Here is a 23,219-nt window from a genome sequence, read left to right as displayed (position 1 = left end):
CACTATTATACTGGGGGCCGTTGTGGGATGTCACTATTATACTGGGGGCCGTTGTGGGATGTCACTATTATACTGGGGGCCGCTGTGGGATGTCACTATTATACTGGGGACCGCTGTGGGGTGTCACTATTATACTGGGGGCCGCTGTGGGATGTCACTATTATACTGGGGGCCGATGTGGGATGTCACTATTATACTGGGGGCCGTTGTGGGATGTCACTATTATACTGGGGGCCGATGTGGGATGTCACTATTATACTGGGGGCCGCTGTGGGATGTCACTATTATACTGGGGGCCGCTGTAGGATGTCACTATTATACTGGGGGCCGCTGTGGGATGTCACTATCATACTGGGGCCGCTGTGGGATGTCACTATTATACTGGGGGCCGCTGTGGGATGTCACTATTATACTGGGGCCGCTGTGGGATGTCACTATTATACTGGGGCCGCTGTGGGATGTCACTATTATACTGGGGGCCGCTGTGGGATGTCACTATTATACTGGGGGCCGCTGTGGGATGTCACTATTATACTGGGGGCCGCTGTGGGATGTCACTATTATACTGGGGGCCGCTGTGGGATGTCACTATTAACACTGGGGGCCGCTGTGGGATGTCACTATTATACTGGGGCCGCTGTGGGATGTCACTATTATACTGGGGCCGCTGTGGGATGTCACTATTATACTGGGGCCGCTGTGGGATGTCACTATTATACTGGGGGCCGCTGTGGGATGTCACTATTATACTGGGGGCCGCTGTGGGATGTCACTATTATACTGGGGGCCGCTGTGGGATGTCACTATTATACTGGGGCCGCTGTGGGATGTCACTATTAACACTGGGGCCGCTTTGGGGGATGTCACACGCTCCTCCGTGCAGACTGTAGCATGTCCTCGCGAGTAGATGACGTGCGAATCACACTAAGCGTCATCTACTCGCGAGAACAGACTGGACGGGATCCAGGAGATAAGGGAGAAAAAACTGCGGCGATAAGCCACGCCCCGGACACGCCCCCTTTTACCATCTGGGAATCCCAGACCCTGAGCACCACTGAGCAGTCCAGGAGGACGGCTTACCTGGGAACGCTGCGACAATGTTCACCGGCCGGGTCTCTGCATGATCCATAGCAAGCACTAGTACAAGCATCGTAGCGCCACTCACAGGTAGATCGTGGAAGCACACGCAACTTAGAGTCTGCAAAATAATATATGTGGTCAGGTGAAGAGGAAAAGGATTTACAGGGACTCTGCTTCACATGTCACAATGATCTTACACTTAACCCCTTAACGACCAACCCATAGTGTTTTTACGTCCTCAGCAAGTGGGCTTTATTCTCTGAGGACATAAAAACATGCGTCCTGCAGAGACTAAAGCCACGTGGGCTCTGGACGTGACAGCTCCATGCTGTCGGTGCCCGTGGGTAGCCAACAGCATGGAGCTGTCATCCCGGGCTGCGGGGACCCCCACCCGGCATTGCGATCGGCGCTATGCAATGGATAGCGCGGATCGCAAAAAAGTAAAGAAAAGTGCCCCAAAAGATAGATATTCAGCTGCCCTGATGGATCGGAACCATCAGAGCAGCTGAAAATTCTCACGTCTTGTCGGCGGTGTCCCCCGGAGATTTGGTCCTCCCGGACCCGGCGGCCGCCTTCTGCGCATGTGCGCCAGACGATTACGTCACGCGCATGCGCAGAAGCCCGGGAGCCCCCGGCAAATTCAAAACCTCCTGGCTCCCGGCTCCTGAAGGTGTCCCCGGGCCCGCGATCGCCGCTATCCATCGCATAGCCGCGATCGCGAAAAAGTTTGAAAAGTAAAAGAAAAGTGCTAGTTTCGGATCCATGAGGGGAGGTGAAAATACTCACCTAAGTCCTCCCCGATGTCCCGATGGTCCGGGACCCGAAGTCCCCCTCTGCGCATGCGCGCCCGATGATTGACATTCAAAATCCCTTTGCTCCTGGCTGCCATGTGTAGCCAGGAACAGAGAGATTATACCGGGGACATGATCACTGTCATCCAATGGATGACAGTGATCATGTAACGTTAAAAAAAAAGTGTGAAAAAGTAAAAAAAAAAAAGTTGAAAAAGTTTGAAAAAGTTTAAAAAGCGTACGTTTCATCTCCCCTCACGGATCATATCCGTGAGGGAGGATGAAAGTACGCAGATAAGGCCCCCAGATTTATCCGTGGACCTTACCCCAGCTTCTGCGCACACGCCCGTCGCGGACGCATGCGCAAAAGCTGTGGATTGCCAGGATAATTGAAAATCTCCCTGCTCCTGGCTACAAAACTGAGCCAAGAGCCTGGAGATGTCACAGAGGGCCGCGGTGAGCGGTTCCTGATCACGTGTTCGCCGTTATGCAATGGATAATGGCGATCACGTAAAAGTAAAAAAAAGTGAAGCTTCATCTCCCCTCACCGATGCGATCGGTGAGAGGAGATGAAACTTTTTACCGGAGGCCTCCGTATTTGCCCCCCGATGCGATCTTCCTCCGTGAACTTTCCCGGATTCTGCACATGCGACCGCCGGCAAAACACCGGACACATGCGCAGGAGTCAGGGAGCCCAGGAAACTTAAAATCTCCTTGCTCCCAGCGACCAACGGTCGCTGAGAGCCTGGAGCAGTGACGGGTGGCCTCATTGAGCGGTCCCCGGTCACGTGATAAAAAGGTAGAGATCTACCTTTGGCCGGTCTCACATGACCGGATAGGAATTACGGATTCCGCATGCGTCTGATCCGTGGTAATACGCAGATCAATCGCATTGGATTACACAATTCCGCTCACATTAGCGGGTCGGAATTGTGTAATCCACTCGCAGAAAAGAGAATGCAGCAGGTTCTATTTTACCGCGGATATCCGCAACATAGAGACAAATTGTGCTTCGTGGTCGCGGATATACCCGCAGCCCATACGCAACTACGTTGTATACGGGCTGCGGGTACCCGCGTCATCGCTAAGCGACAGTGCGGGAAATACAAACGAAAAAAAGGTACTGCGCATGACCGCCTGTGTAAGTAGGCAGTTATGCGCAGTATATTACATGGCCGTACGCAGGGACACAGCCGGGCTCACAGCTGGGATCCGTTGTGGGCCTCCGCAAGCAGATTCCGCCTACGGCTGCGTGAGCCCGGCGCTATTAAGACCGCTACCTGTGATACGTATTTTACAAGAAGCCCCGGGAACGCTCGCCTTCCTGCAGTTCCAGGAGCAGCTTGTTGAGCGCCTTCTATGTGAGACCGCCGCACCTCATCAAGCTTACGGAGACTCATGGAACGCCACTTTTTACACCCCATACCCGCTACTGAGGTCAAGAAATGACCCCCAAAAAGCATGAGAGGAGGGGGGATACCCGGTTTTATTGCCCCATGGGCCCATTCCAACCAGCCTTCGTAATTACTCGTCTTCGGAAATACCACACAGTTCACATTATTACTTTTATCTAAGATTTGCGAACGCCAAAAAGGGCGCAGAGTGTGTGGGGGAGGGGGGGGGAATTTTTAGGGAGTCAATTTTTATTCCGTACAAATGAACAATGGGGCCTGGAATCCAACGGGTGTTCCCTCCTTTATAGGCCTTGCCATGGGTCCTGTAAGTAAATTAGGGTCACAATGGGTATGTTTCTGAACTCGGGACAAACGGGGGTATCCATTTGGGGGTGAACGTCTTCATTCCTATGTGCACTGTACAAAAAAACTGTTTTTAAATTTAAAAAATTGCCAAAAAAATTGAAAATCGTAACTTTTTCCTTCTGCTTTGCTTAGATTCATTCAAATACTGTGGGGTCAAAATACGCAGTACACCCCTAGATGAATTTGTTAAGGGGTCTAGTTTTCAAAGTGGGGTCATTTGTGGGGGTTCTTTATAGTTTTGGCCACTCAATGGCTCAATAAGTGGGCAATGGGGCCTGGAATTTATTCAGTTGTACCCTGAAATCCAACGGGTATTCCTTTCATTGTAGGCCTAGCCATGTGTCCTGTAAGTCTATTAGGGCCACAATGGGTATGTTTCTGAACACGGGACAAACAGGGGTATCCGTTTTGGGGTGCAAGTCTTCCTTCATATGTACACTGTACAAAAAAAACTGTTTTTAAATTGACAGAATTGCCAAAAAATGAAAATTCTATTTTTTTCCTTTTGCTTTGCTTGAATTTATTCAAAAACTGTGGGGTCAAAATACACAGTACACCCCTAGATAAATTCGTTAAGGAGTCTAGTTTTGAAAATGGGGTCATTTGTGGGGGTTCTCTATGGTTTTGGGCGCTCAAGAACTCTACAAGTGGGCAATGGGGCCTAAAAGGACTTCAAGCAAAATCTATGTTCTGAAAGCCACTGACTACTCCTTTCATTTTTGGCCCTGTTGTGCATCCAGACATAAGATTAGGGCCACAATGGGTATATTTCTGAACACGGGAGAAACAGGGGTATCTATTTTGGGGTGTAAATCCTCATTTTCATGTAAACTATAGGAAAAAAATAGATTTGCAAAAATATGAAATTTTAAAGACATATCATTTTACTTTTTCCCCTCTAAATGGAATTAACTCTTGAAAAAAAACTGTGGGGTTAAAATCCTCCTGACCCCCCTCAGTGAATACATTAAGGGGTGTAGTTTTTAAAATGGGGTCATTTGTGGGGGTATCTATTATTCTGACACTCATGAGCCTTTCCAATCTTGGCTTGGTGTAGGAAAACAAAGTGTTCCTCAAAATGCTGAAAAGTAATGATAAATTTGTACGTCTCCTAAATGGTTAAAAAAACACGAAAGTTTTTCCAATGTGCGCCCAAAATAAAGTAAACGGGTGGAAATATAAATCTTAGCAAAAATTTCTATATTATGTTTGCACATATTTAAGATATTGCAGTTGGAAATGTGAAAAAATGACGATTTTTTCAAAATTTTCCCAATTTTGGCGCTTTTAATAAATAAACACAAATTCTATCGGTCTATTTTTTCCGCCTAAATGAAGTACAACATGTGGCGAAAAAACAATGTCAGAATCGCTTGGATATGCAAAACCTTTCTGGTGTTTTTCCATGTTAAAGTGACACATGCCAGATTAGCAAAATTTGGCCTGGTCATTAAGGCGCAAACAGGCTTGGTCACTAAGGGGTTAAGATACAGCTTTAGGCCCCCGGCTCGTGCCGCGGCCTTGGCTTTAGGCCCCCCGGCTCGTGCCGCGGCCTTGGCTTTAGGCCCCCGGCTCGTGCCGCGGCCTTGGCTTTAGGCCCCCGGCTCGTGCCGCGGCCTTGGCTTTAGGCCCCCGGCTCGTGCCGCAGCCTTGGCTTTAGGCCCCCGGCTCGTGCCGCGGCAGAATTAAAAGCAAAGCCAGACTCCATGCACAGACAGCTGTTTCAGGGTGTTTGCCCTTCATCGGTGTACATGCAGTCTGGCTTTGCTAGTGAGAGTCCTGGGATGGGGTCAGAAATGCTGTCTTTTGACCAAACTCTCAGTCATTGTTACAAGGCTTGTATAAAGAGTCTAACTTTGGCTTGAAGGAAGGCTGCCTTCCAATAGGTGGCGCTGTGGAGGTATGATTCCATCTCCCTTATTTGCATATTACCCAGAGGAGCGTGCATGGCCTTTTAAGTCTCCTCACTCACTATCTAGATGCTCTCCGTAAGGAGAAAAGCTAAAGTTCCTGACCACAGCCCACAGGTGGCGCAGTCATAGACAGAGAGGAACAGTGCCACCTGCAGGATCAGACAGTGAACTGCATGACAGAAAGAGCCATGGGCCCGGACGGGGATGCGTGTGAGCCGATGGTCTGCATCAGCGCTTCTCGCACCCCCCAGTTGTTTATAAGGAGCCCCCAGATGCGCTGCGCACACACTGCAGGGGTCTTTCTATGGCTCCTAGTTAGGGTGTGGCTGGCACTTACATGCCGCCCGAAGCACTTCAGTCGGACAGCACAGCGCAGTTTAGTTCCCGTGGCCCATATTGCAGCATGCGCCACCCTGGTCCGATTCACCAACAAATCTGTACAGACTGGATTCTGGGTCCTATATTTGCATGAGCAAGATGGAGGGGCCGGACTAACGAGAGAGCAGGGAGTTATTACGGGGAGGGGCACAGGCGCCGCCTGCAGGGAGAGGCTGGAGAAGTCCTGGTACTTTGCAGGACTCGCTCAGGACTGGGCTTCAGCCTCTGAAGGTCTACCATCTTTGGTGGCAGTGGTCTGACCTCCTCTACGTGATATTGTTATACTCTACAGGCAGCCGTCCTGGGGGTCTTCACAAGGGTTCAGGTGACCGTGCTGTGAGATGGGGCAGCTACACAGGGTGCATGGAGCGGGCACGACTGTTCCCGAGAGCTGATGCCCCCCAGCAATGGGTGCTTGCTCCGATGGCAACTGTTCATTTTTTGACATTGGCATCTAAAGTTGATAGCAGTCTAAGCAGCCAGCCAGACTGGGGGGTGGTGCCCACCAGGGCTACCATGTATTGCAGTATATTAAGCTGTGCCTGTGGCAGGGCTTAATAGGCTAACTGTGAAACGCACAATATCCTGCTATACAGAAGCATTCCATTCACTGACAGCAAGCAGAGATCTTGAAATGAGACATGTATGAAGAAGATACAGGTAAGAGATGCCTGGGAGCCCCTCTGTGTACCCTGCCGGGCAGCAGGTGGCTTCTGCGTCACAGCAGCTGGCATCTGACATTATAGGGACCTCGTGTCCCATCTCCCCTTGCAGCTTTCCGGCCTCAGTCTCCAGAGTAAACCTGATGCGGCGGCGCCCCCCCCCCCCCCACTTCCCCCCCCCGGACCCCCTCTACCCTCCCCACCCCCACCCCCGCCGGGTCACTTTACAAATGCCTATTTTATTTTTAGAGTTAGTAATTATCAGCCGCTGGAACAAGATCCGGAGATAAGCGGCGCTCGTTAGGAGCTCCTACTCTAATGGGCACTAATAATCCCAACGCACATCCTGGCCTACGACCGGCTTATGTTTTTGATTTTCTCGCCCCCCTCCATATCAAAAAGCCTAGGTGAGGGGGCGGATGGGACTGTGAGCCACCGTGACGTTATGACACCGGTATGAAGGGTATGTAAGGGGTAACTTTAGGGCTCGTGGGGGCCCAACCTGTCAGCTGTAGCCTAGCAGCCATAATTGTGCGCAGGATGAGACATCGCCATGGCGTCCGTTGTGAATGTGCCAACAGTTCCCACCTGACAACCTGAAGAGGGTGGAGAGTCTGAACGCCGCGGAATGATGATACTTTGTCAGGTAGATGAAGGAGGATGAGATTCTCACAAAGTGTCCCGGTTTGGCGAGGCTCTCGAAGGCACTGTACCCGGCCATCCACCGGTTCTTGTGGATTATGAAGGTGGCGCGCCTCTGGAACTCCTCGCTTCGCTGCCATTTGGACACTTGTAAACTTCCATTGCTGCCCAGATGGAAGAAGAAGTTTGGCCGCTCGGCTAACTCCAAGGAGATCAGGTTCTTGTCTGTGGAACAGTAAAGGTTAATCCCAAAAACACCCTGCGTCTCTGGAACCACTTCCTCTGGTTGCCCATAACTTCCCAATACACAATGAGAGGAACCACCGCTGAGGGAGGAGCCCCAAGGGACCAGACATTAGCAGCCAGACTGAACCAGAGAAGCCTGGGAGTCGCCCACCACCACCAGAACCTCCTACTGCCAGACCCCCACCACCCGCCAGAACCTCCCTTCCCTGCCAAAACCTCCTTCACCTGCCAGACCCCCATCCCCCCACCAGAACCTCCGTCCCCTGCCAGACGCCCACCACCCACCAGAACCTCCTTCCCCTGCCAGACCCCCAACACCCTGCCAGAACCTCCTACCCCTATCAGACCCCGACTAACCCGCCAGACCCCCCCACAGCCCAAAACCTCCTTCAGCTGCCAGCTTCCCTACCATCCTGCCAGAACCTCCTATCCCTACTAGATCCCCACCACCCAGCCAGAACCTCCTACCCCTAACAGACCCCCACCACCCCACTAGAACCTCCTTCCCCCGCCAGACTCCCCACCACCCCACTAGAACCTCCTTCCCCCGCCAGACTCCCCACCAGAACCTCCTCACTCTGCCAGACCCCCACTACCCTGCCAGAACCTCCTAACTCTGCTAGACCACCACCACCCTGCCAGAACCTCCGACCCTTGGCAGATGCCCCACAACCCTGCCAGAACCTCCTAACCCTGCTAGACCCCCACCATCCTGCCAGAACCTCCTAACCCTGCTAGACCCCCACCATCCTGCCAGAACCTCCTACTCCTGCTAGACCCCCACCATCCTGCCAGAACCTCCTACCCCTGCCAGATATTCACAACCCCGCCAAAACCTCCTTTCCCTGCCAGACGCTCACCACCCCTCTGGATATCTCACCGTGTGCCCTGGGGCTGAATAGTCCTGGGGTCATCATAAAGTCTGCAGTATGTCCAGGCATCTCATGCTCTTCTCTCATTGGCACGATAGTGGGATCGGTCATCTGGACGGCCAGCACCAGACCTCCATCCGAGTGACTATGCAGCCTATATGGGCCTTTACCTAGAACTGCATCCAACAAGAGGCATCACTGTAACCCTTTCAGGACCAGAAAGTTTTCATTTTTAGTCCCTCCCCCCAACCACCCCGCCAACGTTTTAGCTACATGAGGGCTTGCTTTTTGTGGGACGAGTCATATTTTATAATGGAACCATTTAATTTACCGGATCAGGATTTGGAAAACTTTTAAAAAGTGGGAAATGGGGAAAAAAGAAATGATGCCAATTGTTTATTTCTAGGGGTTGTTCTTACGGGGCACATAATGCAGCAAAAAGGACGCCATCTTTAGTCTGGGGGTCAGTGGGATTTTTGCTATACCACGTTTACAGGTTTTCTTTCACTGTAATACTTTGGCCCTCTTCTGGCCCTGCAGGGCAGCCTGCAGCTTCTACTGGTACCATTTGGGATACATTGTTTCTTATTACATTTTTTCTTGGAGATGGGGTGAACAAAAAGTGCAATTGTGTATTTGTTTGACAGCAGCATCTAAACGGTTAACAGTTGTCTCCGAACGTGGCCGCATTATGTATGGCGCTCTGGACCACCCTGCGCACTGAGGTATATGTTGGAGGACATTAAAGGGTTAAGATTTGCATAGGATAGCAGCATTCTCAGTACAGACTTGTGTGATCTGCTGCCCCCTAGAGACGGATCGTAGACGTGTCAGCTGCGTTCCTACCGCCTCACCTTTATTGTAGAAGTCACAGTCATAAGCTGGAAGAGAGAAGGAGACAAGGGATCAGCGGGGGCCACGGCCTTCATGTCCGTATCATCACTGACAACTGCTGCCCCTGACAGCCACGGGCCACCGTCACGGCCGTGTCCTGATGGAGTGGATGGCTTGTGTCAGCCCCATCTGGACACGGGGGCCAATTCCTGCTCTTATGGCTACATTGTCCATTCAGCTGCTTACAGACTTACAGTACGGGACAAAGCAGGGCAAAGGGGTGTGGTCAGGGGCGGGGCTTATCACAGCGTGTGATTTTGCCTCCGTCGTTATAAAAAGCACGGGCCGGTTCAAAAAAGACATGGAGCAAATTCTGCATCCAAAAACAGTTCAAGTCTGCACCATTGGTACCCGCAGCGGATGCCACGCTATGCGGCGCCCCCCCTCACCTCCTCCGGAAGCTTCTCGCTGTCAGCGCTCCCCGGCGTCAGGCTCCCAGCGGCCTGGTCAGATGTGGTGCTGCTGGTCATGTGAGGCCACTGGGAAGTCATGGAGCGCCGACAGCGGGAAGCCTTCGGAGGAGGTGAGGGGGAGCGCCGCATAGTACGACATCAGCTGCGGATATCAACGGGGCCGATTAGAACTGTTTTATGGATGGAGAAATTTCTGCTGTGGACATTAGTAGTAATAGTGGCCCCAGTAGTAATAGTGGCCCCCACAGTGGCCCCAGTAGTAACAGCAGCCCCCACAGTGGCCCCAGTAGTAACAGCGGCCCCCACAGTGGCCCCAGTAGTAACAGCGGCCCCCACAGTGGCCCCAGTAGTAATAGTGGCCCCCACAGTGGCCCCAGTAGTAATAGTGACCCCCTAACAGTGGCCCAAGTAGTAACAGCGTTCCCCACAGTGACCCCAGTAGTAATAGCATCCCACACAGTGACCCCAGTAGTAATAGTGGCCCCCACAGTGGCCCCAGTAGTAATAGAAGGGTTCCAGGTGAACACAATGCCATCAGTATGCGTATCCCACTGCAGCGCCAGTATAACATTACCATCCTTGGAGCTATAGCACCCTGGCTGGTAATCCCCTTCATGGTAACCTTGGGCCCAAAAGCGTGACTGTCCTGCCTAAATCAGGACATCTGGTCACCTTATTTACATTTTTGACAGAGGAATTTTAATTGCTCATCTCCACTTATAGCTGTGAACTAGAGTAGGTAAGCAAAGGAGCAGTAAGAGCTGGCAGCAGCCGAGGGCGGGATCAGAGTGTGGTGGGCAGTGGCAGCAACCGGAAGTGAGAGCAGAGGGCGAGGGCGGCAGCAGAAAGTGACAGCAGCAGTCGAGGGCAGGGGCAGACAGCGGTGGCAGCAGCCAAAGTGGGAACAGAGGGCGGCGGCAGCCACCCTAGAAAACAGCAAGATTGTTGGGAGCCAAGGGCAGCAGCCAAGGGTGGGAGCACAAGTGACGGAAGCAGCCTAGCAAGAGAGCAGAGAGGCGACTGGTGAAGCCCAGGAAGGAAACAGAGGGGCGGTGGCAGCAGCCCAGGAAGGGAGCGGAGACCGCGGAAGCAGCAGCCCGGGAACAGAGCTGAGGTGAAGAGCAGAGAACGGCAGTAGTTCAGAAAGGGAGCAGAAGAAGGGGAAGTAGTAGGAGGGCATCGGCAGCCGAGGGCAGAAGCAGAGGACAGCAGCAACCCAGGAAGGGAGAAGAGCACAATGACAACAGCTGAAGAAGAGAGCAGAGTGCAGCAGGAGCAGAGGGGCGGCAGCAGAGGACAGGAGCAGAAATTGGCAGCACCAGCCTCGGAAGGAAGCAGAGGGGCATCTGAAGCTGAGGGCTCGGAGCAGAAGACAGCAGCAGCCTTCCAGAACAGGAGCAGAGAGTGGCAGCAGCAGCCCAGAAAGGGAGCAGAGGGCAGTGGCAGCAGCCCAGGAAGAAGAAGGAGGGCGTCACAGCTGAGGTCAGGAGCAGAGGACACCAGCAACCCAGGAAGGGAGCACGGAGTGGCAGCAGCAGCTCAGGAAGGGAGCAGAGGGCAGCAGCCAAAGTTGACAGCAGAGAGTGCCAGCAGCATCCAAACACGGGAGCAGAAAGCGGTGGCAGCAGCCGAGGGTGGGGGCAGGCAGCAGTGACAACAGTCGGGGCGGTAACAGAGAGGCGGCGGCAGCAGCCCTGGAGAAAGCAAGGTTGTCGGGAGCTGAGAGCAGCAGCAAAGAGTGGGAGCACAAGTGGTGGCAGCAGCACAGCAAGGGAACAGAGAGGCGGTGGCAGCGCAATAACAAGGGAGCGGTGTAGCAGCGGCAGTAGCCCAGCAAGGGAGCAGAGAGGTGGTGACTGTGGCCCAAAAAGAAAACAAAACGCCAGGCGCCCAGGAAGAGAACAGAGAGGTGACGGCAGCAGCCAAAGTAGAGATCAGAGAGCAGCTACAGCAGCAGCCAATAGCAGGGACAGACAGCGGTAGCAGCAGTCAGGGTGGGAACAGAGGGCGCCGGAAGCCGCCCTGGAGGAGAGCAAGGTCGGCGGAAGCCAAGGGCGGGAGCAGCCCAACATTGAAGCAGAAAGGTGGCGGCTGCAGCCCAGGGAGATAAGCGATGGCGGCAGCAGCAGCTCAAGAAGGGAGCAGAGGGGTGGCAGGAGTAGAGGGCAGCAGTTGAGGGTGGGAGCAGAGGAAAGCGGCAGCAGCCAAGGGTAGAAGCAGAAATCGGCAGCAATAGCCCAGGAATAGAGCATAGGGCGGTGGGAGCAGCCCAGGAAGGGAGTAGAGAATATAGGCAGCAGCTGAGAAATGGAGCAGAGGGGCATCTGTAGCTGAGGGCTAGGAGTAGAAGGCAGCAGCAGCCTCCTGGGACAGGACAAGAGATCAGCAGCAGTGCAGAAGGGCAGGGGTTAGCAGCCCGGGAAGGGAGCAGAAGGACGGGGGTTAGCAACCCAGGAAGGGGGCAGAAGGGCAGCAGCAGCAGCCCAGGAGGGGAGCAGAGGGGTAGCGGCAGCAGCCCAGGAGGGGAGCAGAGGGGCAGCGGCAGCAGCCCAGGAAGGGAACAGAAGGGTAGCGGCAGCAGCCCAGGAAGGGAACAAAAGAACAGCGGCAGCAGCCCAGGAACGGAACAGAAGGACAGCGGTGGCAGCAGCCCAGGATGGGTACAGAAGGGCAGCGGAAGCAGCCCAGGAAGGGTACAGAATGGCAGCGGCAGCAGCCCAGAAAGGGAACAGAAGGGTAGCGGCAGCAGCCCAGGAAGGGAACAGAAGTGTAGCGGCAGCAGCCCAGGAAGGGAACAGAAGTGTAGCGGCAGCAGCCCAGGAAGGGAACAGAAGGGTAGCGGCAGCAGCCCAGGAAGGGAACAGAAGGGTAGCGGCAGCAGCTCAGGAAGGGAACAGAAGGGTAGCGGCAGCAGCCCAGGAAGGGAACAGAAGGGTAGCGGCAGCAGCCCAGGAAGGGAACAGAAGGGTAGCGGCAGCAGCCCAGAAAGGGAACAGAAGGGTAGCGGCAGCAGCCCAGGAAGGGAACAGAAGGGTAGCGGCAGCAGCCCAGGAAGGGAACAGAAGGGTAGCGGCAGCAGCCCAGGAAGGGAACAGAAGGGTAGCGGCAGCAGCCCAGGAAGGGAACAGAAGGGTAGCGGCAGCAGCCCAGGAAGGGAACAGAAGGGTAGCGGCAGCAGCCCAGAAAGGGAACAGAAGGGTAGCGGCAGCAGCCCAGGAAGGGAACAGAAGGGTAGCGGCAGCAGCCCAGGAAGGGAACAGAAGGGTAGCGGCAGCAGCCCAGGAAGGGAACAGAAGGGTAGCGGCAGCAGCCCAGGAAGGGAACAGAAGGGTAGCGGCAGCAGCCCAGGAAGGGAACAGAAGGGTGGGGATTAGCAGCCCTGGAAGGAAGCAGTAGGGCAGCAGCAGCAGCCCAGGAAGGGAGCAGATGGCAGTGGCAGGCAAGGGTGGGAGCAGAGAGCGTTAGCAGCAGCCCAGGAAGGGAACCTGAGGGAAGCGTCAGTAGCAGACAAAAGTGGAAGAGGAGGGTGGCAGCAGCAGGTGAGGGTGGGTTCAGAGGGCAGTAGCAGTAGCCTAGGAACATAGCTTAGAGCATCAACATCAGCCAAAAGTGGACACAAAGGACAGAAGCAGCGGCCCAGGAAGGGAGCAGACGGCATTGTTACCAATATGGAAGTTAGCAAAATGTAGGGATGGATGATATTTCCCAAAACGTTCCATGAGGAAGGCTGTGGCCTGAGAAGTTCCCACCCAGCATCATGCAAGTACTGGGTGCCTCCCATACCGAGCATCAGTCCTTTACCTGGTCCCTTAACAGGACCCTATAACCGGCCAGCTGAGGATCAGTGCTTATGGCCCAGACACCATGGAGTGTCACCGCCATCACACTTACGACACACTCGGGGGGACCTCCAGTCCACGGTGATCCCCTGCTGACAGCATTGATGGGAATATGCTGAGACGCTGCTGCAAAAACACTCGCAATCTCCACCGCGATTACAGCCGCACGTGTCTGACAGGCAGTTGGAGTAAAACCACGTCACGTCCACCTGATAGAGGGGACACAAATATACAAATAACAGAATGCACAGAGCAGACACCCATAGAGATGGCTTGAGTGCTGGGTGGCAGATTCTTCATCAGGCCAACTGCAGCGCCGGCACTCACCACCGGGTGGCAGGCTTCAAATACTTCACTTAGTAAAATCCCACATTCTTTCTTGGCAAAAGGCTCTCGCAGAGGGTTCAGGTGGCAGGGGCTCCGGGGGTCCGGGCTGTCGAGACACTGAATCACACAATGACTGTAGGAACAATGCCGACTCCCAACAAGGTGGTAATAAAACTACCCACAATGCATCACCCAACAACAGCACAGTAATAACTTACAATGTAGCAGTCTGTGTCACACCCCATAAGCCCACAGTATCCTAGAATAGTGCGTCATCCCCAGAGTAATATACAGGACTGTGCTGCAGAGGGGAACGCTTCCAGAAGCAGAAGGTTAATAAACTATTAACCCAACTACAAGGTGACTGAAGAAAAGAGAACTGTAAGCCATCAGTGTCTGGTGTGACGCCCGTCATCTTCATCAGTTCTTCTCGGAATACTTGCACACAGTTTCTGAAGCACTCAGCAGGGAGGCTGCTCCAGATATCTTGGAGGACCAAGTCCAGATCTTCTGTGGATGTCGGCTCGCTCCAATCCTTCTGTTTCTTCATGTAATCCCAGACAGACTGGATGATGTGAGCTCAGTGGGGGCCACATCATAACCTCCAGGACTCCTTGTTCTTCCCAACACTGAAGATGGGTCATCGGCCGGATGTTGGGGATTGTTGTCCTGCTGCAGAATAAATTTGGGGGCAATCAGATGTCTCCCGGATGGTATTGCATGATGGGTAAATATCTTCCTGTATGTCTCAATATTGAAGACACCATTAACCCTGACCAAATCCCCAAATCCATATGCTGAAATGCAGCCCCAAACTTGTAAGGAGCCTCCACTGTGCTTCACTACAACCTGCAGACACTCATTGCTGTACCTCTCTCCACCATGCTTCACTGCTGCCTGCAGACACTCATTATTGTACCGCTCTCCTCCTTGCTTCACTGCTGCCTGCAGACACTCATTATTGTACCGCTCTCCAGCCCTTCACTGAAGAAACGTTGGAAGGGACTTCCAGGGTCATCTGGTGCAACCCCCTGCTCAGTGCAGGATCACTAAATCATCCCAGACCGATGTTTGTCCAGCCTTTGTTTGAAGACTTCCATTGATGGAGAATTCCCCACCTCCCGTGGTAACCTGTTCCACTCATTGATCCCCCTCACTGTCTAATAGCTAATCTGTATCTCCTCCCTCTCAGTTTCATCCCATTGCTTCTAGTCTTTCCTTGTACAGATGAGAATAGGGCTGATCCCTCTGCACTGTGACAGCCCTTCAGATATTTGTAGACCGCTATTAAGTCTCCTCTCAGCCTTCTCTTCTGCTAAACATTCCCCAATCCTTTAACCGTTCCTCATAGGACATGATTTGCAGACCAATCACCATCTTGGTAACTCTTGCCCCAGTTTGTCTATGTCTTTTATAAAGTGGGATGCCCAGAACTGGACCCAGTATTCCAGATGAGGTCTGACTAAGGAAGAGTAGAGGGGGATAATGGCCTCACGTGATCAAGACTCTATGCTTCTCTTAATACAACCCAGAATTGGGTTTGCCTTTTTGGCTGCTGCATCACATTGTTGACTCATGTTCAGTCTATGATCTATTAGTATACCCATGTCTTTCTCACATGTGCTGCTGCTTAGCCCAATTCCTCCCATTCTGTAGGTACTTTTTTTATTTCTCTTGCTCAGATGTAGGACTTTACATTTCTCCTTGTTAAATGCCATTCTGTTAGTCACCACCCACTGTGCAAGCTTTTCTAGATCTTTTTGAATACTCTGTCTCTCCGTTCCCTAGTGTTAGCTATCCCTCCTAGCTTTGTGTCATCAGCAAATTTGATCAGTTTCCCACAATTCCCTCCTCCAGATGATTTACAACAATGTTGCCCAACACTGGGCCTAGGACAGAGCCTTGTGGTTCCCCACTTGATACATTCTTCCACTTGGATGTGCAGCCATTTATGGCCACTCTTTGAGTACGATCACTCAGCCAGTTGTGAATCCACCTAACAGTTGCCTTGTCAATCCCAGATTTGGTCATTTTTTCAATAAGTATGGTATGAGATACTTTCTCAAATGCTTTACTAAAGTCATGATATACTATATCCACCGCATTTCCCTGATCAACCCAGTCAGTGATTCTGTCATAGAAGGACATTAGATTCATCTGGCATGACTTGTTTGTTACAAACCCACGCTGGCTCTGGTTAATTACTCCATTCTCATCCAAGTACTTGCATACATGCTGTTTAATAATTTGTTCAAAGATCTTTCCCAGTTTAGAAGTCAGGCTCACAGGCCTGTAGTTTCCTGGATCCACCTTCTTCCCTTTTTTGAAGATAGGGACAACATTTGCTCTTTTTCAATCTTCAGGGACTTCTCCTGTTCTCTGGGAATTTTCACAGACTATGGCGAGTGGTTCAGCAATTACATCCTAGGATACTGAAGGAAGCAGCGGAGGTAATACATCTGGACCTTGAGACTTGAATTCATGTAAGTTAGCTAAGCGTTCCCTCACCAACCCCCCGCTTACAGATAGCCTGCAATTTTTTATTCCCCCAATAGCACAGGGAAGATCAGCTGATGTTACATCTACTTTCTGAGAGAAAACAGATACAAAATAAGAATTTAAAAGTTCCGCCTTCTCAATGTCATTCTTAACCAATTCACCATTTTCATCCTGTAAGCATCCAATAGTATCTTTGACTTTTCTTTCGTTTTGACCCCCCAAATCCTTTTTTATGACTTTTGGCCTCTGTTACAAGCCTCAGTTCATTACCAGCTTTAGCTTTTCTGACACTTGCCCTACAGTTTCTGCAGACCCCATTATATTCTTCTTTAGATATCCCCCCCCTCTTTCCATTTGATAAACCTATTTTTCTTCCTTTGTAACATGTGTACAAGTTCTGTGTTCATCCATCCGGGTCTCTTTAAATGCTTCCCATTCTTCCTTCTTTTAGGGATTGGTAACGATTGTGCTTTGAGAATCTCATTTCACAATATTTCCCGATCTTCTTGGACATTTCTGTCCTTAAAGGGGTTGTCCCGCGGCAGCAAGTGGGTCTATACACTTCTGTATGGCCATATTAATGCACTTTGTAATGTACATTGTGCATTAATTATGAGCCATACAGAAGTTATAAAAAGTTTTTCACTTACCTGCTCCGCTGCTGACGTCCTCGTCTCCATGGAGCCCGCCTAATTTTCGCCGTCTAAAATGGTCGAATGGCCAAATTAGACGCGCTTGCGCAGTCCGGGTCTTCTGCTTTCTTCAATGGGGCTCCGTGTAGCTCCGCCCCGTCACGTGCCGATTCCAGCCAATCAGGAGGCTGGAATCGGCAATGGACCGCACAGAAGAGCTGCGGTCCACGGAGGAAGAGGATCCCGGCGGCCATCTTCAGCCGGTAAGTATAGAAGTCACCGGAGCGCGGGGATTAAGGTAAGCGCTGAGCGGTTTTTTTTTACGTCCCTGCATCGGGGTTGTCTCGCGCCAAACGGGGGGGGGGGTTGAAAAAAAAAAAAACCCGTTTCGGCGCGGGACAACCCCTTTAAGAACATCCGGCCATTGGATTCTTCCTCTTTCTGAGTTCAGTAAAATCTGCCTTTCTGAAATCCACCCTTGAGGTCTGAGTCTTCTCAGGTCTTCCTCCCCTTGTTATCTAACATCCAAGGATATCATGATCACTGCCTCCTAAGGTCCCAGCCATCCTTACTCCCTCAACCATTCCCTCCCTGCTGGTAAGAATTAGGTCCAAGATAGCAGACCCCCTTGTTTTCCCTTTTACCTTCTGGAAGATAAAGTTGCCAACGAGCGGATAAGAATTTGTTGGATCCACTACTTTTACCTGAGAGATTCCCAACAAATGTCTGGATAGTGTAGGCAGTTAAAGGGTGAAGTTGTGGATGGAGTATATCTCCCTCCCAGGCTCTTAGTCTGGACAGGGTGGAGATCCAGTCCACAGCTTCACCCTGGCTCTCGACTCAGCTGTAGGCACTGACCCCATTACTGGGGCATAAAAGGCTGCAGGTCCATGAGTCAGTGTCTGACAAGCTGAGGAGAGAGCAACAGCCTGACAGCCTGAGGAGGAAGGAGCTTTGACCACAGCCAGGCCCAGAGAGACTGTGCAAAAGTTTCTACAAAAGATGACGCCTGATGACGACATTGAGGCCTATTTGACGGTGTTTGAGAGAATCGCCGAACGAGAGAAACTCCAAGGCTGAGTGGGTTGAGGTTCTAGCACGGCAGAACCACAGAAGGCATACCATGACCTCCGTGCTCACGAGGTGAACTATTACGCAAGATTAAAATCAGAGATCCTGGCTCATCTGGGTGTTACGGTGGCGGTCCGGGCTCTGCAAGTGCATAATTGGAGCTACAGGTCCGACCAATCAGCCAGGTCGCAGATGTTTATACCTGTACCATCTGGTAAAAAAATGGCTGGGGCCGGACGTTTGCACGCCTGCCCAGATGGTCGACAAAGTCATGGTGGATCGTTATACCCGTGCCCTGCCGGCAGATCTGCAATGCTGGGTCGGCCATGGAGGACCCAAGGATGCTAACCAGCTGGTAGATCTGGCCGACCGCTACACTGCAACTGAGAACTACCTTCAGAACGTCCATTCCGTCCAGACCCCCGCTACAAGTTCCAGACCTACCTGGGTTAAGAGACCACTAGACGCCGGAGGAAAGCTGTGGCATGGCGGGAAGGAGGTTGGGCCACCGGAAGGGGCACCGTCAGAGATAAAAAGCACTGATGGCCCCAACCAGCTTTCTGAGCTAAAGAAACCAGGGCCTTTGAGGTGCTGGGGATGCCGGGAACTCGGGCATGTGTTGGCTCAGTGCCCTATGACCAATGAACCTATGGAGTGTGGCGGTGCTTGGCACCGGGCCTTGTTCGCACGTCCTATTTGCAATGCCTCACATGAGACACAGTTGTGGCCCAGTCTCTAAGTGCAAACCACCATTCTGTGGAGGCTCTCCTGGACTCGGGTAGCCTGGTCACCTTAGTGCATACCAGCCTGATAGCAGAAGGCTTCATACCGGGTAAGCACATAAGTGTGGTATGTATACAAGGTGACACAAAGGTGTATCCTATGGCACAGTGTAACTTTGAAACTCATGTAGGAACTGTGACCTACGATGTAGGTCTTGTCAAAGGTTTGATGCACAGCGTGATATTAGGGCGCGATTTTCCTGTATTCTGGGACTTGTGGGGGAAAATGATAATCCCTTCTAAAGAGACTGACATAAACTCAGCTGACCTCACACCTCCGCCGGATAGCGGGGTCACTGTGGACATTGAACCAGAGAATGTAATTTTTCCTTTACAGGTCTTGGCTGGAGAGGATGCTGAGGAGGAAGTTCACACTTCGGTTCAGGATGTGTCCGATCTGGAGGATGCGCCTGGGAACTTTGGGACAGCCCAGTTAAGGGACCCCACTCTTATCAATGCCAAAGGAAATGTCGTAGTGATAAATGGTGTGTTACAGGAACGGGTTCTCACCAACGGTTCCCCCATTTTGCCATGAATGATAACTTGTTGTATAAAGTAACAAAAATAAGCAGGAAAGTGGTGGGACAGTTGGTCGTGCCGAAGCCGTACAGGCATAAGGTGCTGGACTTGGCACATAATCATGTATTTGGGGGACATTTAGGAACTGATAAAACGCAGGATAGAATTCTTCAAAGGTTCTTCTGGCCAGGGGTGTACAAGGACATAAAAGAGTACTGTGAGTCGTGCCCCACCTGTCAGAGCACCGCTCCTGTGTCGCACTTCCGCAGTCCCTTAGTGCCTCTCCCGATTATAGAGGTTCCCTTTGTGAGAACTGGAATGGATTTAGTGGGTCCCATAGTCAAGTCGGCTAGAGGGCATCAATACAGTTTGGTTGTGTTAGATTATGCAATGTTAATTTAATAAAACCCTGGAAGGATAGAGAATAGAGATGAGCGAGCACCAAAATGCTCGGGTGCTCGTTACTCGGGACGAAATTATCGCGATGCTCGAGGGTTCGTTTCGAATAACGAACCCCATTGAAGTCAATGGGCGACCGGAGCATTTTTGTATTTCGCCGATGCTCGCTAAGGTTTCCATTTGTGAAAATCTGGGCAATTCAAGAAAGTGATGGGAACGACACAGAAACGGATAGGGCAGGCGAGGGGCTACGTGTTGGGCTGCATCTCAGGTTCACAGGTCCCACTATTAAGCCACAATAGCGGCAAGAGTGCCCCCCCCCCCCAACAACTTTTACTTCTGAAAAGCCCTCATTAGCAATGCATACCTTAGCTAAGCACCACACTACCTCCAACAAAGCACAATCACTGCCTGCATGACACTCCGCTGCCACTTCTCCTGGGTTACATGCTGCCCAACCCCCCCGCACGACCCAGTGTCCACAGCGCACACCAGACTGTCCCTGCGCAGCCTTCAGCTGCCCTCATGCCACACCACCCTCATGTCTATTTATAAGTGCGTCTGCAATGAGGAGGAACCGCAGGCACACACTGCAGAGGGTTGGCACGGCTAGGCAGCGACCCTCTTTAAAAGGGGCGGGGCGATAGCCCACAATGCTGTACAGAAGCAATGAGAAATATAATCCTGTGCCACCGCCATCAGGAGCTGCACACGTGGGCATAGCAATGGGGAACCTATGTGCCACACACTATTCATTCTGTCAAGGTGTCTGCATGCCCCAGTCAGACCGCGTTTTTTTATAAATAGTCACAGGCAGGTACAACTCCGCAATGGGAATTCCGTGTGGACCCACGGCATGGGTGGCTCCCTGGAACCCACCGGCGGTACGTAAATATATCCCATTGCAGTGCCCAGCACAGCTGATGTAACGTCAGCTTTAATGCAGGTGGGCAAAAAATTAATTTGATTACACTGTAGGCGAGGGCCCACAAAAAATTGGTGTACCAACAGTACTAATGTACCTCAGAAAAATTGCCCATGCCCAACCAAGAGGGCAGGTGAAACCCATTAATCGCTTTGGTTAATGTGGCTTAATTTGTAACTAGGCCTGGAGGCAGCCCAGTTAAAATAAAAATTGGTTGAGGTGAAAGTTTCAACGCTTTAATGAGCATTGAAACGTATAAAAATTGTTTACAAAAATTATATGAGTGAGCCTTGTGGGCCTAAGAAAAATTGCCCGTTCAGCATGATTACGTGAGGTTTCAGGAGGAGGAGCAGGAGGAGGAGGATGAATATTATACACAGATTGATGAAGCAGAAATGTCCCCGTTTTGGATGGTGAGAGAGAACGATGCTTCCATCCGCGGGTGCAGCCTACGTATTGCTTAGGTATCGCTGCTGTCCGCTGGTGGAGAAGAGAAGTCTGGGGAAATCCAGGCTTTGTTCATCTTTATGAGTGTAAGCCTGTCGGCACTGTCGGTTGACAGGCGGGTACGCTTATCTGTGATGATTCCCCCAGCCGCACTAAACACCCTCTCTGACAAGACGCTAGCCGCAGGACAAGCAAGCACCTCCAGGGCATACAGCGCAAGTTCAGGCCATGTGTCCAGCTTCGACACCCAGTAGTTGTAGGGAGCAGAGGCGTCACGGAGGACGGTCGTGCGATCGGCTACGTACTCCCTCACCATCCTTTTACAGTACTCCCGCCGACTCAGCCTTGACTGGGAAGCGGTGACACAGTCTTGCTGGGGAGCCATAAAGCTGTCAAAGGCCTTAGAGAGTGTTCCCCTGCCTGTGCTGTACATGCTGCTCGATCTCCGTGCCTCCCCTGCTACCTGGCCCTCGGAACTGCGCCTTCTGCCACTAGCGCTGTCGGATGGGAATTTTACCATCAGTTTGTCCGCCAGGGTCCTGTGGTATAGCATCACTCTCGAACCCCTTTCCTCTTCGGGTATGAGAGTGGAAAGGTTCTCCTTATACCGTGGGTCGAGCAGTGTGTACACCCAGTAATCCGTAGTGGCCAGAATGCGTGTAACGCGAGGGTCACGAGAAAGGCATCCTAACATGAAGTCAGCCATGTGTGCCAGGGTACCTGTACGCAACACATGGCTGTCCTCACTAGGAAGATCACTTTCAGGATCCTCCTCCTCCTCCTCAGGCCATACACGCTGAAAGGATGACAGGCAAGCAGCATGGGTACCCTCAGCAGTGGGCCAAGCTGTCTCTTCCCCCTCCTCCTCATCCTCCTCATGCTCCTCCTCCTCCTCCTCAACGCGCTGAGATATAGACAGGAGGGTGCTCTGACTATCCAGCGATATACCGTCTTCCCACGCCTCCGTTTCCGAGCGCAAAGCGTCTGCCTTTATGCTTTGCAGGGAACTTCTCAGCAGGCATAGCAGAGGAATGGTGACGCTAATGATTGCAGCATCCCCGCTCAGCATCTGGGTAGACTCCTCAAAGTTTCCAAGGACCTGGCAGATGTCTGCCAACCAGGCCCACTCTTCTGTAAAGAATTGAGGAGGCTGACTCCCACTGCGCCGCCCATGTTGGAGTTGGTATTCCACTATAGCTCTACGCTGCTCATAGAGCCTGGCCAACATGTGGAGCGTAGAGTTCCACCGTGTGGGCACGTCGCACAGCAGTCGGTGCACTGGCAGATTAAACCGATGTTGCAGGGTCCGCAGGGTGGCAGCGTCCGTGTGGGACTTGCAGAAATGTGCGCAGAGCCGGCGCACCTTTCCGAGCAGGTCTGACAAGCGTGGGTAGCTTTTCAGAAAGCGCTGAACCACCAAATTTAAGATGTGGGCCAGGCATGGCACGTGCGTGAGGCTGCCGAGCTGCAGAGCCGCCACCAGGTTACGACCGTTGTCACACACGACCATGCCCGGTTGGAGGCTCAGCGGCGAAAGCCAGAGCAGACCGACCGCTGTCAGACCCTGCAGCAGTTCGTGGGCCGTGTGCCTCTTCTCTCCTAAGCTGAGTAGTTTCAGCACGGCCTGCTGACGCTTGCCCACCGCTGTGCTGCCACGCCGCGCGACACCGACTGCTGGCGACGTGCTGCTGCTGACACATCTTGATTGCGAGACAGAGGTTGCGGAGGAGGAGGAGGGTGGTTTAGTGGAGGAAGCATACACCGCCGCAGATACCAGCACCGAGCTGGGGCCCGCAATTCTGGGGGTGGGTAGGACGTGAGCGGTCCCAGGCTCTGACTCTGTCCAAGCCTCCACTAAATTCACCCAATGTGCCGTCAGGGAGGTGTAGTGGCCCTGCCCGCCTGTGCTTGTCCACGTGTCTGTTGTTAAGTGGACCTTGGCAGTAACCGCGTTGGTGAGGGCGCGTACAATGTTGCGGGAGACGTGGTCGTGCAGGGCTGGGACGGCACATCGGGAAAAGTAGTGGCAACTGAAAACCGAGTAGCGCGGGGCCGCCGCCGCCATCATGCTTTTGAAGGACTCCGTTTCCACAACCCTATACGGCAGCATCTCCAGGCTGATAAATTT

General features: G+C 52.4%; 1 protein-coding gene across 1 annotated transcript in view; it reads right to left on the bottom strand.

The window, feature by feature from the left end:
• The window catches only part of OTOG (otogelin), a 276,916-nt gene that overhangs the window by 170,062 nt on the left and 83,635 nt on the right, over positions 1-23,219 (bottom strand). Inside the window, exons 26-31 of the mRNA XM_066582440.1 lie at positions 13,818-13,934; positions 13,543-13,699; positions 9,199-9,225; positions 8,353-8,520; positions 7,173-7,451; positions 1,081-1,198 (exon numbers count right to left, since the gene is read on the bottom strand). Coding sequence (XP_066438537.1) covers positions 1,081-1,198; positions 7,173-7,451; positions 8,353-8,520; positions 9,199-9,225; positions 13,543-13,699; positions 13,818-13,934 — 866 coding nt within the window. The remainder of the gene's footprint in view (positions 1-1,080; positions 1,199-7,172; positions 7,452-8,352; positions 8,521-9,198; positions 9,226-13,542; positions 13,700-13,817; positions 13,935-23,219) is intronic.

The sequence above is a fragment of the Eleutherodactylus coqui genome, chromosome 11, assembly GCF_035609145.1.
Source record: "Eleutherodactylus coqui strain aEleCoq1 chromosome 11, aEleCoq1.hap1, whole genome shotgun sequence".
NCBI lineage: Eukaryota > Metazoa > Chordata > Amphibia > Anura > Eleutherodactylidae > Eleutherodactylus > Eleutherodactylus coqui.
This window is presented reverse-complemented; position numbering and strand designations above follow the sequence as displayed.